We start from the raw sequence: 14872 nt of genomic DNA, 5'->3' as shown, positions 1-14872 counted from the left end.
GAGGGCGCGTGGGGCGGGGACGCGCCGCCGTCGTCCGCCGCGGCCGCGCTGCGGGCGCTCGCGCGGCCCCCGAGGAGCGACGACCCGCGGCCCTCCTGGCTCCGCGACGGCCCCGGCGCCGGCCCGTCCTGGCCCGCGGCGCCGCCGGGCGCGCCGCCGCCGCGCCGCGCGAAGCCGGAGCCCGCGCCGTCGCCGCGGCCCCCGAACCCGGCGCCGGGCGCGGCCCGCGGCGCGGCGCCGGCGAAGCCGGGCAAGCACGCGGACAAGGGCAAGGCGCCGAAGAAGGCGGGGGAGAAGCCGAAGCTGGACGCGAAGGCGCCGGCGCCGCGCGAGAAGCGGGACAAGAAGGCCGCGGCGGCGGCGGCGCCGCCGGCGCCCAAGGCGGCGCCCAGGGCCGCCGAGGCCAAGGCGGCGAAGAAGGCCGAGCCGGCGAAGAAGGCCCCGGCGGCGCCCGCCAAGGCCGCGGCGCGGCCCGGCCGCGACGGCGCTTCCGGCGCTTCCGGCGAGGCCGCGCGGCAGCAGCCGCGCGAGTCGAACTCGCCGCCCCCGGGGGCCAAGGACAAGCCCGCGGCGGCGAAGAAGGCGCCGGCGGCGAAGAAGGCCGCCGAGCCGCGGAAGGCGCCGAAGCCCGCGGCCCCGGACGGCGCAGCGGCGGCCGCGGACGGGCCCGACGCGCCGGCGCCGGCGACGCCCGCGGCGAAGCCCCCGGGCCTCGAGGGCGCGCCGCCGCCGCCGCCGACGGCGGCGCGCGCGCCCAAGGCCGCGCCGCCGCCCGCGGCGAAGAAGCCGGCGAAGGCAAACGCGCGCGGCGCGCCCGCGAGCCCGTCGGCGTGGGCGGAGACGCTCGCGCGGATGTCGCCCGCGGTCTCCGCGGAGCGCGCGTCGACGGCGCTCGACGACGGCGTGCGGGGCCTGCTCGGCGCCCACGCGTCGGCCTTTGGGGAGCTGGGCCAGCGGCCCGCGGTCACGCTCTGCCTCCTCTTCCCGTTCGTGGTCCGGTGGGTCGACTACGCGTTCTTCGAGAGCCTGCCATACTGGAGCGCCGCGGCGCTCTGGAACGTCTTCCTCTTCGCCGTGCTCCCGGCGCTGCCCGTCGACGCCGGCGCGGCCCCGCAGCCGGCGGCGCCGCCGCCGCGGCGGGGCTCGTCGAAGCGCCTCGCGGGCCTCCGCGCCGCGGGCCGCGCGGCGCGGCCCGCGGCGCTGGCCGGCGCCGCGCCCGGCGGCGACGCCGGCGACGGCCCCCGCGCGCCCGACGACGCCGCGGCCGCCGCGGCGAAGAAGGCCGCCGTCTTTTTGCTCCGCTTCCTCGTGCAGCTCGGCCTCTTCGTCGAGTCCGCGCGGTCCCGGTCCTTCCTCCTCGCGCTCGACGGCTCGGAGCTCCTCGTCGTCGCCTACGCCCTCGCGGCGCTCAAGGCGTCCTGCGCCCACGAGCCCGTCTTCCTGCTCTCCTGGTCCCTCCACGTCGTCGCCCGCGCGGCGCTCGGGCCGGGCAAGCTCCTCATCTACGCCCAGCTCCTCACGTCCCTCACGTCCCTCCGCGCCTGCCGGACGAAGCCGTGACCCGACCCGCGACCGCATAACCACACGCGCGCGCCTACGACCCGCCGTCGACGACCCACGCGCCGCCTCGCCGCCGCAGCGTCACGGGCCGCCAGTCGCCGCGGAGCCACCGGTCGTTGTCGACGAGCTCGACGACGTCCGGCGCGAACTCGTAGACGACGACGCCGCTGTCGGGGACCTCGGGCGCCGTGTGGAAGAGCGTCCAGCTCTCCTTCCACGCCGCGCGCCGCGCCGCGGGGTCGGCGAGCGCCGTCACGGACCCGCCGAGCGAGAGGTAGCCGTTCTCGCCGCCCGCGCGCGCGCTCCCGCCGTGGAACGCGACGGTGCAGCGCGCGTCCCGCGCGAGCTCGCCGGCCTTGCGCGTCGTCGCGCGCGTCACGAGCGTGATCGCCAGGCTGTCGTCGGTCGGCCCGCGCAGGTCCATGACGCGGCAGTGCGGCGCGCCGCCGCCGGGGTCGGCCGTGCAGACGAAGCCGATCTTGGCCACCGCGGCGATGGCCCGCGCGGAGATCAAGACGCTCTCGGCGGTGACGGGGCCGGCGTGCGGCGGCGGCGTCGGGTCGCCGCCGAAGAAGCTCTGCGCCGTCTTCGCGGTGAGCGCCGTGGCGGTCGCGGCGCCGAGCAGGCGCGCGCGGAGCATCCGTGCGACGGTGCCGGGCTGCTGCGGCTATGCAAGCGCTGTGCTACGCGTGCGCTCAATGCGGACAGCGTCGACGGGATGCTTTGGTGCGTGCCTCTACGCGCGCACCATCACTCTACATCAACGCTGTGGCAAAAGCAAAGTTGGTCTAGAAATATTGAAGGGGACGGTCACGTCGACGTGCCGGGCGTTTTCGACGGGCCACGGGCCGTCCGGCTTCGAGTGCAACCCCTTGCACTTCGCCGTGTCGACCGTTACGACCGTTCCTTCGCGCACATCGTCGTCTCCGAGCGCAGCGGCGGGTTCCTTGCGTTTGCGACGCTGCGCGACCATCGTAGGCACCTTAGACGCGTACGCTCTGGATGCCCCGCCCGTCGCCGTGGCCGCGCCCGAGTTTACCAACAGCCATTACAAGGTCCGGCTCCTGCCTAGGCTAGTGTAAGCCTAGAGATTGTGACGAACGTTGCGTACTTCATCCGGGCCAACATATCCCAATCACGACGTTATTGCAGCCCTCGAGGATACAATACAAACCTGCACTTCAGTATCTTTGTGGGGCACCGCCGCGTGGAGGAACAATCACAAACGAGAGGTGGTCCGGGGCTGCCGACTCAGAAAGTGGGCATGCTGCGCCGGTTCCTGCTCGGCGCCGCCGCCCTCGGGCTGGCGCGGTGCGAGGAGCTCGAGTTCGAGGACGAGGAGGTCGTCGAGAAGCGGCCCTTTCCCAAGACCTTCGAGGACATGATCTGGATGGCGCCGCCGGCGAACGTGACCATGCTCACGCTGGAGACCTTCGACGAGCTGACGGCGAACAAGACGTGCTTCATCAACTTCTGCGCCTCCTGGCTCACGGCCTGTGCGCCGCGCGGCGTCCCCGCCGCGCGCGCCGCGAAACCGTCGCGACACCGCGGCGCCGCGCGCAGGCAAGGTGCTCGACCCGAACTGGGGGAGCCTCTACAAGGAGTTCGCGGGCGACGATGACAAACTCATCGCCCAGGTGGACTGCCAGCACGACGGCGCGTCGCTCTGCGAGAAGTACCAGGTCGAGAGCCTGCCGACGCTCATGTTCGGCGCCGCCGACGAGCTCCAGGTCTACGAGGACGGCCGGTCCTGGGACTCGCTCAAGGGCTTCGTGACCTACCGCATGAAGAAGCAGTGCTCGCCGGCGCACAAGGAGTACTGCTCCACGGAGCAGGAGATCAACCTCGCGCGGTACGTGACGATGGACGAGGAGGAGCTCGAGATCGCGACGGAGAAGATCGAGGAGAAGATGCACAACATCGGCGCGGACTACGGCGGCAAGATGTGGACGCTCCAGAACCAGTACGACACGGCCATCCGCGTCAAGGAGAAGCACATCCGCGGCATGATGGGCGGCTCCCCGTGCCGAATTCAACCACTGGTACGGGCGGTCCTGACCGAACTTCGGAATTCTCGAGCTCGGTCGAATCGAAGTCGATTCGGCTGATTTTTGGACGAATCGATTGCTCTCGTCGATTTCTCGAAGCACAGCCGAAGAGATTGCGTCGAAACTGTCGCGTACGCTCACATCGAAGTCGAGTTGAAGATTTGAATTCGGCGCAGGCGGCTCCTACGGCACGATGATGGCCGTGAAGGCGTTCCGCGCGAAAAACGGCGAGGACATGACGGGCCCCGCCACGGCGGCCGTCGACGTCGACGGGTCGACGGCCGCGGTCTAGGACCGACCCCGACGCGGCCACCGCGGACGCAGCAACGAAGTGCTCAACGCTGCGCGACGCGCCCGCCTCCACCGCGCGGACGCCCGCCCCTCGCGCCGCCGGAGGCCCCCCGCCCTATAGGCGCGCGCCGCCTGGGGAGCCGCCCGAGCGCCCGAGTAAAAAGCATTCACACACGGCGACATCGTGGAATAACACGCATCTACACCCGGCTACATCTTGTCGAAGCAGCCGAAGAGGGACGCGCGGCTCCGGCCCGCGGGCGCCGCCGCCGCCGGCCGGTCGGCGGCGCAGGGCTGCGGGAGCTGCCAGCGGCGCCCGTGCGCATGAGCTGATTCTGCGGCGCGGGATCCAGGAAGCCGTCGCGCAGCCCGTCCCGGAGCGCCGCCGCCAGCGCCAGCGACCGTCGCTGCTCCGACGGCGACTCCGACGGCGTGCCGGGCTCCGAGGCGGTCGCCGCCGAGGGCGTCGGGCTGTCGGGGTCCGGCGTCATCATTGCCGAAGCGCGTTCGCAGCGCGTTACGGACGCGCACGCTGGGTCGGGCTGCGATCGAACGAAGCAACGATGGGCTGCTCCTACGAGGCAAGGTGAAGTTCAAGCATCATCGCGTTGCGGACGCGCACGCTGGGTCGGGCTGCGATCGAACGAAGCAACGATGGGCTGCTCCTCCGAGGCAAGGTGAAGTTCAAGCAACATCGAATCATCGCCATTGCGCGTTTGAGGAGAGCCTCGACTCCCGCGTCGGCTTACGCGCGCGCGCCGTCGAGCCTCACCATGGGCAAGGCCAAGGGCAAGAAAGGGAAGCGCGGCCAGGAGTCGGACGACGACGACGACTACGTCGATCCCATCAAGGCGGCCATGGCCGCCGCGGGCGGCGACGGCGACGACGAGCCCGCGGGCATGGCGACGAAGAAGGGGAACAAGAAGAAGGGCAAGGGCAAGAAGGGCGCCGAGTCCGACGACGACGAGCCGCCGGCGCCGGAGCCGGCGAAGCAGCTCACGAAGGCGCAGGAGCGCAAGGCGAAGAAGAAGGGCAAGAACCGCGGCGACAGCACCGACGAGGACGAGCCCGCGCCGGCGCCGGCGGACGACGGCGCGCCGAAGAAGCCGAGCCGCGCGGAGCTGCGCAAGCAGAAGAAGGCGAAGAAGGGCGGCAAGGCCGCCGAGTCCGACGGCGAGGACGAGGACCCGCTCGCGAAGGCGGCGGCCGAGCCGGAGGCCGAGGCCGACGACGACGACGAGGAGGAGGACGCGCCCGCGCCGCTGCCCGCGGCGAGCAGCCGCAAGAAGGACAAGAAGGCGCAGCGCAAGGCCGCGGCGATGGCCGCCATGGCCGCCGACGAGTCCGATGAGGAGGAGGAGGAGCCCGCGGAGGAGGTCGCCGCGCCGGCGCCGAGCGGCGGCCGCAAGAAGGACAAGAAGGCGCAGCGCAAGGCCGCGGCGATGGCCGCCATGGCCGCCGACGACGAGTCCGAGGAGGAGGCGGAGGCGGCGGAGCCGGCGCCCGAGCCCGAGCCGGAGCCGGAGCCCGAGCCGGAGCCCGAGGCGCCGCCGGAGCCGCCGAAGCAGGAGGGCAAGAAGAAGATGAGCAAGGCCGAGCGGCGCAAGCTCAAGTCCAAGGGCGGCGACGAGGCGCCGGAGCCCGAGGCCGCACGAGACGGCGCCGGCGGACGTCAACGCGATGTTCGGCGGCAAGAAGAAGAAGAAGTCGGCCTTCGGCGCCGCCGCCGCCGCGGCGGACTCGGGGGCCGCGCCCCCCGCGGCGCCGAGCGCCTTCGCGGCGGCCATGGCCGCGGCCGAGGACGACGACGACGGCGCCGGCGGCGACGCGGGCGAGCTCCGGGAGCGCCTCGACAAGTACGAGAAGAAGCTCGCCAAGGCCGTCAAGAAGGGCGAGGACACAACCAAGTACGCGGAGAAGATCAAGAAGTACGAGGCGCGCCTCGCGGAGCTCGCGGCGGCCGAGCGGGCCAGGGCCGCGGAGCGCGAGGCGGACGTCGACGCGGAGAAGGCGGCGCTCATGGCCGGCGGCCTCCTGTCCAAGGACGACGGCGTCTGGCGCGACGACTCCAACGACAAGCTCGGCCCCAACGCCGGGCCCGTCGTCGAGGCGACGTTCGACATCTGCCTCGAGCGCGCGGTCGCGGCGAACGGCGGCAAGCCGCTGAGCTCCAAGGCGAAGCGCAAGCTCGAGAAGGACTACGCGTCCCGGAAGCGCGAGGCCGAGGAGCTCAAGGCCAAGGAGCTCGCGTCCCTCGAGGGCGCCCAGTTCGCGTGCTCGCAGAGCGCGATCAACGAGAACGACGCCGCGTGGCAGAACGCGCTCGACGTCAAGATCGACAGCTTCACGATCTCCGCCGCGGGCAAGACCCTCTTCCAGGACGCGAGCCTGCTCATCGCCCACGGCAAGCGCTACGGCATCGTCGGCCCCAACGGCCGCGGCAAGACGACGCTGCTGAAGATGATCGCGTCCGGCGACCTCAAGACGCCGCCGCGCGTGCAGTGCCTCTACGTCGAGCAGGAGGTCCAGGCCGACGACACCTGCGCCGTCGACGCCGTCGTCCGCGCCGACGCGGAGCGGAGCGCGCTCCTCGCCGAGGAGAAGGCCCTCGCGGCGAAGCTCGAGGCCGGCGGCCTCGCCGCGGAGGACCAGCAGGCGACGTCCGAGCGCCTCTCCGCCGTCGGCTCGGAGCTGCTGGCCATCGGCGCCCACGCGGCCGAGTCCAAGGCGCGGCGCATCCTCTTCGGCCTCGGCTTCTCGGCGGAGATGCAGCAGCGCGCGACGAAGCTCTTCAGCGGCGGCTGGCGCATGCGCATCTCGCTCGCGCGCGCGTTGTTCATGGAGCCCGTGCTGCTCATGCTCGACGAGCCGACGAACCACCTGGACCTCAACGCCGTCATCTGGCTCGACGACTACCTCCAAAAGTACAAGCACACGATCCTCGTCGTGTCCCACGACCAGGACTTCCTCAACAGCGTCTGCGACGAGATGCTCCACATTAGCGAGGAGCGGACGCTCGACCACTACCGGGGCAACTACGACACGTTCAAGACCCTGGAGCAGCAGAAGCGCGCGGCGCAGCTCAAGGCCTGGGAGAAGCAGGAGAAGCAGCTCCGCGCGCTCAAGGGCAAGTCGAACTCCAAGGCCAAGGCCGAGGAGCTCGTGATGAAGGCCGCGAAGGCGAAGCGCGAGCCCGGCGCGCGGTCCAAGAAGGCCCAGGCCATCGCCGCGGGCCAGGACACGGCGGACGTCGCGGCCCTCATCGAGAAGCCCAAGGAGTACCTCGTGGAGATGGAGTTCCCGCCCGTGACGAAGCTGTCGCCGCCCGTGCTCCAGGTCATGGACGCGCACTTTCGGTACGCGCCGGACCTGCCCCACATCTTCAACGACATGAACTTCGGCATCGACCAGGACTCACGCGTCTGCATCGTCGGCAACAACGGGAGCGGCAAGACGACGCTCCTGCACCTGCTCACGGGCAAGCTCGCGGCGACCGAGGGCGAGATCAAGCGGAACCCGCGGCTCCGCATCGGCGTCTACAACCAGCACTTCGTCGAGCGGCTGCCCATGGACGAGTCGCCCGTGGACTACCTGCGGCGCCTCTTCAACGACGAGACCTACCAGTCCGTGCGCAACATGCTCGGCCGCTACGGCCTCCAGGGCCACGCGCACACGATCGCGATGCGCGACCTCTCCGGCGGCCAGAAGGCGCGCGTCGTCCTCTGCGAGCTGTCCCTCGCCGCGCCCCACATGCTCCTCCTCGACGAGCCCACGAACAACCTCGACATCGAGACCATCGACGCGCTCTGCGACGCGATCAACGGCTACGACGGCGGCGTCATCTGCGTCACGCACGACGCGCGGCTCATCGAGGCGACGAACATGCGCCTCTGGGTCGTCGAGAACCGCCAGTGCGTCGAGTGGGGCGAGCCCTTCGACAAGTACCGCGAGCACCTCCTCGAGAAGCTCGAGCGCGCCATGGCCGACCAGGACCAGCGCGTCACCGCGGCGGGCCTCTCCGTGGACATGGGCGGCAACCGCAACTGACGCGCGCGGTGCCTAACAAGGGGTCCCCGCGTGGCGATGGTGCGGACGTTCCGACCTATGGGCCGTTCCCCGTTCACGCCGAATCACGGACGGGCTGAGTTTCAGCCTGAATTTCAGGGTGCAGTTTCTCAGTAGCTTCACTCTCGCTGTGGAGAGGTTCATTCGAGGATGCTCGGCCGACGCCTCGCGATTTTCGCCGCGGCGCTCTCTGCGCTCGCGGCCGCCGACGACGCGTCCTCGGCGCCGACGGTGACGCCTGCGACGAAGGAACCAAGTCCCCGACCGAGCGCCGCCGTGACGGCGAGCCCGACCGACGCCGCGACCGCGCCGCCGTCGGCGGCGCCGTCGGCGGCGCCGGCCGCGGACGCGGAACCGTCGGCGGCGCCGACGGCGATGATCCCCGCGCCGACGACCGGCGAGCCCGCGGCCGCGCCGACGACGGCCGCGCCGACGACGGCGGCGCCGACGGATCGCGAGCCCTCGTCGCCACCGACGACGAGCGCGCCCACGAGCGCGCCCCCCTCGACGTCGCCGACGACCTCTACGCCGACCGTCGCGCCGACGCACAACCGGACCGCCGCGCCGACGCGCGCGCCGACGCTCGCGCCGACGACGAGCGCGCCGACGGTCTCGCCCTGTGTGGAAATCAAATCTTCAACCAGACTTCAATATGCGCGTAATTGAACGGAGTGCGCCGGACTTTTCGGCTATGCTTCGAGAACTCGACGAGAGCAATCGATTCGTCCAAAAGTCAGCCGAATCGACTTCGATTTGATCGAGATAGAGAGTTCTGAAGTTTGGTGGGGACCCCCCAAACCAGTGGTTGATTTCCACACAGGTCTCGCCGACGCGCGTCGGCGACGTGTGGATCGGCTCGAGCCTCGCCATGGCCTGCGTGTCGCCCGCGGTCGCCGACGACGCCGCGGTCGACCCGCGGAGCCACTTCTTCGGCGCGGTCGTCGAGGCCGCGATCGCGCCGCTCCTCGGAGCGCACGCGCCCGCGAACAAGACCGCTCCGCTCGCGGTCTCCGTCGTCGGCGCGCGCAACGAATCGAACGTCGTCGTCGTCTCCTACGACGCGGCCGTTAGCGCCGTGGTGGCCGACGGCGCCGTCGACGCCGTGCTCGCGGACTTCGTCGCCGCGGCGACGGCGGCGGCGACCGGCGGCGGCCTCCGCCGCGCCTTCGAAGCCGCGGCGACGGCCGAGCCCTGGTCCCAGTGCGTCGTCGAGGACGCCGCGACCCTCGCGCTCGTCGCGCGGTCGACCGCGGCGCTCGACCGGGCCGACCTCGGGTCGCGCGACGCGCCGCCGGCGGACTCGGACGGCGGCGGCGGCGGCGACGGCGATTCCTCCGGCACGTCCGTCGAGGACATTCTCCTCGTCGCCGGGGGCTTTGTCGTCCTCGTCGCCGTCGTCGCCGGCGGCTGGTCCTACAGCTCCAAGGCCCGCGCGCGGCTCGAGCGCCAGGAGCGCGCGCAGCAGATGTGGGACGCGGCGCGCGCGGGCGACGCCGCGCGCCAGCGCACGCCGCCGTCGGCCCGCGGCCGCTACGACGACTCCGAGGTCGAGATGGCGCCCGTCGGCCGGCCGGACCGGCTCCCGGGCCGCTCCGCGCGGCGCAACCTCGGCGCCGCGTTCCGCCGCTCGTCCCGCGAGGAGCCCCCCCGGCCGTCGTGGGAGAACCCCATCCGCGCGGGCGACGTCGTCTAGGGCGCCCGCTTCCCAGCCGGCTTACTTCAGCTAGAGCGCCGCGCGTCTCGGGCGCCCGGTGGCCGCTTCCCAGCCGGCTTACTTCAGCTCGAGCGCCGCGCGCTTCGCTCCCCGCGGGCCTAGTTCGGGCAGTCCGCGGACTTGTGGCCGATCTCGCCGCAGTTGTAGCAGGCCATGTTGCCCGCGGGGAGGTCGCAGTCGGCGCTGAGGTGGCCCGTCTTGCCGCAGTTGAAGCAGCGCCGGCCCGCGACGCCGCCCTTCTTGCGGCGGCCGCCCTCGGGCACCGCGGTGTCGGCGGTCGCGTTGGGGCAGTTGCGGGCGATGTGGCCGACCTCGCCGCAGACGTGGCAGCGCCGCGAGTCCTGGCGGGCCTGGGCGCCGTCCTGGTCCGGGCAGTTGCGCGCGATGTGCCCGACGGCGCCGCACACGCGGCACGTCCGCGTCTCCGCGGGCGCCGACGGGCAGTTGCGCGCCAGGTGGCCCACGATGCCGCAGATGCGGCAGGACCGCGTCTCGGCCATGGGCATGGGCGTCGAATCGTCGATGATCTCCATGGTCAGAAGGTAAACCTGGGCGGGGGGGGGTGTTGTGTTGCGCGGCGCGCGGCGTCGCGGCGCGCGTGGTGCCATTAGGTCTCTCTATGATGCCTTTCGGGGCTTTTCGGCGACGGGCGGGGCGGTGGGTGGGCGGCGCGCAGCTCACCTCGGTGCTGCAGAAGCGGCGATGCTCCGAGGCCTTGATTTGTCTTTTTGCAATGTTGAGGTTCAATGAGACGTCAATCTGCGCGGCTCGCGTCCCCAGGTTCCGCAGCGACCCGGAGACGCGCGACGAGCCCGCGTTCCACAGCCCTCCCGGCCATTGGAGGGTCGCCCGGGGGCCTCGCGAGCCCGACGGGCCGGCGCGCGCGACGTCGCGAGACCGCGCGACGGCGGGCGCGACACAAATTCTCGCGGCGCGACGGGTGGTTAAATTGGCCCTCTCTCAGGACAGCTCGCTGCGCCCGCCGACGGCGGGCGCGGCCGCCGGCGCGGGCCGCGTCGTGTTGCGCCGCTTCTCCTCGACGAGGTGGCGGCGGATCGCGTCGTTGACGTACTCGATGACGAAGAACGTGGACGCGTTCACGGGCACGGCGCGGAGGATGACGGGCGCGTAGCCCCGGTAGAAGCCCCGGGGCCCCTCGGTGGCGTAGACGGAGCGCCAGACGCCGACGTAGGACGCGCCCATGGGCCCGGACTGGTAGCGGGTCTTCACCGAGTCGGACGACATGCAGCACGTCCACTCCATGACGCCGGAGAGGCCGCCGGCGATGGCCGGCGCGTAGTCGACCCGGGGCACGGGCGCCGCCGGCGCCGCCGGCGCCGCGCGGGACGCCAGCCGGCTGAGCGCGTACTCGTAGGTCCCGAAGAAGATCGCCTGCGACGCCGTGAGGTGCACGGCCGTCGCGACGCCGCCGTGGACGAGGAAGCCCGGGCCGCCCTTGCTCAGGAGCTTGCGGAAGGCCTCGGGCGCGCTGCAGTGCATGCGCTGCGCGTTGATCTTGACGACGTCCGTGGGCACGGTGACGGCCGCCGTCGCGAAGCCGCAGAGCGCGCCCGAGACCGCGCCCTTGGCCACGGGCGAGAGCTCCCAGTGGGCCTTGGTGGCGAGCCAGCTCTGGGCGCCGTAGTAGGCCGCGTACATGATGGCCCAGGCCGGCGTCACCGTCGTCAGCGGCGCCGTCACGCCCGAGAAGAGGTCGCGGAAGAGGTGGCGCGTCGTGCCCGTCTGGAGCCGCACCTTGACCGTCTCGAAGGGGTAGCCCACGACGACGGCGACGCCGCCGCCGATGGTCCCCGCGAGCACCGCGCTCCACATGGGCTGGTCGTACTTGTCCTCCCCTCCCATGGTCTCACCGCCGTTGGGGCCGGCGCCGGCGCGGCCGCGGCGGCGCGCGGCGCGGCGCCGCGGTTGGAAGGGTAGGGTTGCGGCGCGGGCGCGGCGCGGAGTGGTCGACGCGTTTAGAGGACGCGTCCGCGTCGGCGGCGGCTAAATTTTTGCCGGCACAGCGGCGCACGCCCGAGACGACACGGTTGAGCGCTTCCGAGCCGGCGCTGGCCCATCTTGCCTCGGCAACGACTTTGGGTGTCGTAATTCCAGTGCGACGATGGCAGCCCGGGGCCTCCTCGCCTGCGCGCTGCTGGGCGCGGCGTCGGCCGTGCAGGACAGCGCCGTCGTGTACTACTCGAACGACGACGGGAAGATCACGAGCTCCCCGGCGGACGACGGCTCCCAGGTGGCGACGGTGTTCCCCGGCGACGGGAAGATCTCCTACGTCGCCTTCTCGGGCGACGACCTCTACTTCACGGACCGCGTCTACAACACGCTGTCCAAGCTCGCCGTCCAGGGCGACGCCTCCAAGAACGCGTCGGCGTCCGTCGTCTTCGGCGGCTTCGGCGAGCCGCACGACTTCGTCGTCGAGGGGTCGCACGTCTACGTCGCCGACAAGGGCAAGGGCAACGTCATGCGCGGCGACCTGTCGAACGCGACAAACGGCGTCACGGCCGTCGTCACGGGCCTCGACGGCCCCGTGGGCGTCGCCGTCGACGACAACTACCTCTACGTGTCCGAGAACACGGGCGGCGACGTCAAGCGGTTCAAGCTCGAGCTGCTCCCCGCGGCCGCGGCCGACGGCGAGACGCTCGTCGACGGCCTCACGGGCCCGCGGTCGCTCCTCGTCGCCGAGACGGGCGAGAATTTGTACTACGTCGAGGCCGCCGGGACCGGCGTCGCCGCGGTCCGGTCGCTCGACCTCGACACGTTCGCGTCGACGGACGTGCTCACGGCCCTCGACTCGCCCAACTCCATCGCGGCCGCGGACGAGATGATCTACGTGACCGACGACGCCGACGGCGCCGTCTACCGCGCGGCGCTCACGGGCGTGTCCCACCCGAAGAAGGACCTCGAGGTCTTCGTCAAGGCCGCGGCGCCGCGCGCGATCGCGATCCTCGCGGCGCCGGCGCTGGCGACGACGGCGTCCGCGGACCCGTCGACGGACCCGGACGACGCGTCGTCGGACGCGAACGGCGCGCCCATGCTCGCGGCGCTCGACGGCGGCGTCGCGGGGCTCTCGGGCGGCGCCGCCGCCGCGGGCCTCCTCGTCGTCGCCGCGGCGTTCGTCGCCGTCGCCGCGGGGCGCAAGGCGGCGGCGGCGCCCGGGACCTACGCGGCCATCCCCGCCGACGAGTCCCTCTAGGCCCGCGCCGCGTCCCCCCGCCGCGGGTAAGGCCGCCGTTACGTAGACCTACGCCGCGGCGTGGAGCGCGCGCAGGAGCACGGCGACGGCGGCGACGAAGACGGCGGCGACGACGACCGCGAGGAGCGCGACGTCCGCGCCCGCGCCGCTGAGGAGCGCGGCGCCGGCGACGGCCGCCGCGGCCGACGCCGACGCCGCGCCGAACTTCGTGAGCTTGGCGTGGAGCGCGGCCTTGTGCGCCTCGTCGCGCCGCGCGCGGGCCACGTTGAGGAAGAGCGTCCAGACGCCGTCGCGCACGAGCAGGCGCCGCGGCAGCCACGCGGGCACCCACGCTGGCGCGTGATCCACGAACATGGCCCGCGCGTCGTGGTCCTCGCGGAGCTTGAGGTTCGCGGCGCGCAGGTCCGCCTCGACGGCCTTGCGGCGCCTGGCGACGTCCTCGGCGACGGCCTTGCGCGCCTTCGTCGCGTTCTTCTTGAGGGCCTTGACGGCCGCGCGCGCGGCCCGCTCCTCGGGCGACGCCTTCTTCTTCTTCTTCGGCGCGGCCGTCGTCGTCGCGGGCGCCGCCGGCGCGTCGTCGGCGAGGGCGTCGTCGAGGAAGTCCTCGAAGGCCGCGTCGGCCTCGGCCTCCGTCGTCGTCGTCGTCGCCCGCGCCGCGGGCTCGACGCCCTCGCACGCGTCGTCGGCCGTCTCCCCCGGGAAGTAGTCGAGGCCCAGGGCCTGCTGCATGTCCATCCACATGGCGCTGTGGGCCGGCGCCTTGACGCCGCAGGCGACGAGGCGCGGCCACTTGACGCCGACGTGGCGCTTGCCCAGGTAGATGACCGCGCGCCCCGCGGACGCCGCGGCCGCGGTGTCGCTCGCCGCCGCGTCGAGCTCGTCCCAGAGCTCCTCGAGGCGCAGGGCCCAGCGCTTGCCGCTGGCGTGCTTCGTCGCGGCGTCCAGGGCGCAGGACCGCGCCTGGACGGTCGCCGACTCGACGTACGCGTCCGTGTTCGCGGGCGCGGTCAGCGAGTGCGCGAAGCGGACCTCGACGAAGAGGTGGCTCGCGTTCTGCGCCCAGCGGAAGGCCGGCGTGACGACGACGGCGCCGCCGACGGCGCCGCTGTTCGCGACGGGGGCCGACGCGCGCGGGCCCGCCGCCGCCGCGCGCACGGCGTCGAGCGCCGCCGTGTAACTCGCGACGCCGGCCTCGAGCGCCGCCGCGAGGCCCGCGCCGCCGGCCTTGGCCAGCGTCGCCGCCTCGCCGAAGCGGCCCCGGGCCACGAGCCGCTCCAGGGCCCGCGCCGGCGACTCGGCGGCCGGGGGCTCCGGCGCCGCGGCCTTGAGGTGCGCCTCGATGCTGTGGTCGGCGGCCGGGGCGGGCTCGGGGTCCTTCAGCAGCTCCGGCGCGATCTCCTCCGCAGTTGATGTGATGGCGAGCGCGAGGAGGCAGCGGAGGCGCATCGTCAAGCGTTACGGGCGCCGCGGCGCGACGCGGCGGCGCAAGCGACGGCGCTCAGCGCGCGATGAGCCGCCACAACACTTCACCATGGGGGGGGTTGCTCCGGCAACGTCGGCAGCGTCGCGCGACGGCGGCGTCTAAAGTCACGCTTTTTTGCATGCGCCGGGAGAGGTCCGGTGGCTACGCTCGCGTGAAGCAAGCTCTTTCTAACTCGACGATCTCGGCACAATATCCTCGAAAAAGGACCGCCTACGTACGAATACGCGCGTATACGCGCCAGCCATGCGCTGCGTATAGGTGCAGAACGGTCGCTTTTTGTGGTCGGGGCGACGCCCCATGACCCCTGGCGTCGCCCTGGACGGTTGGTGAGTGCCGGAGACGCAGTTTCTGCAAAGAATATAGACTGACCTTGATGTCTGTCTCTCTCTCTCTATCTCTATATCTCCATGACTATACTGTAGTACAGTACGCTACACTACCACTACCCTACTACCATCATGCTAGTACTGTACCTACCCTAGTTAGGCCTTCCTTCCTGT

At 72.3% G+C, this 14872-nt stretch overlaps 3 protein-coding genes across 3 annotated transcripts; 2 read left to right on the top strand and 1 right to left on the bottom strand.

Annotated features, from left to right (window-relative positions):
* Window positions 1–2824: 2824 nt before the first annotated feature.
* Window positions 2825–3900, top strand: AURANDRAFT_62775 (hypothetical protein; the record flags this gene model as incomplete). The annotated part of the gene is made up of 3 exons (XM_009036889.1): window positions 2825–3056; window positions 3124–3654; window positions 3785–3900. The coding sequence occupies 3 exons, from the start codon at window positions 2825–2827 to the stop codon at window positions 3898–3900; spliced, it is 879 nt and encodes a 292-aa protein (XP_009035137.1).
* Window positions 3901–5918: 2018 nt separating this feature from the next.
* Window positions 5919–7982, top strand: AURANDRAFT_52965 (hypothetical protein; the record flags this gene model as incomplete). The annotated part of the gene is made up of 1 exon (XM_009036890.1): window positions 5919–7982. One exon carries the CDS (start codon window positions 5919–5921, stop codon window positions 7944–7946), a length of 2028 nt encoding a protein of 675 aa, XP_009035138.1.
* A 1738-nt stretch (window positions 7983–9720) lies between these two features.
* On the bottom strand, window positions 9721–14385 carry AURANDRAFT_71205 (expressed protein; the record flags this gene model as incomplete). Its single annotated transcript, XM_009036753.1, has 3 exons — window positions 9721–10226; window positions 10666–11503; window positions 12942–14385. Coding segments are annotated over 3 exons (2773 nt in total), but the record flags the coding sequence as incomplete, so codon positions are not given.
* Between the last annotated feature and the right edge of the window lie 487 nt (window positions 14386–14872).

Source organism: Aureococcus anophagefferens (assembly GCF_000186865.1).
Source record: "Aureococcus anophagefferens unplaced genomic scaffold AURANscaffold_5, whole genome shotgun sequence".
NCBI classification, from domain to species: domain Eukaryota; class Pelagophyceae; order Pelagomonadales; family Pelagomonadaceae; genus Aureococcus; species Aureococcus anophagefferens.
Note: the sequence above shows the minus strand (reverse complement) of the source record. Positions and strands in the feature narration are given on the sequence as shown.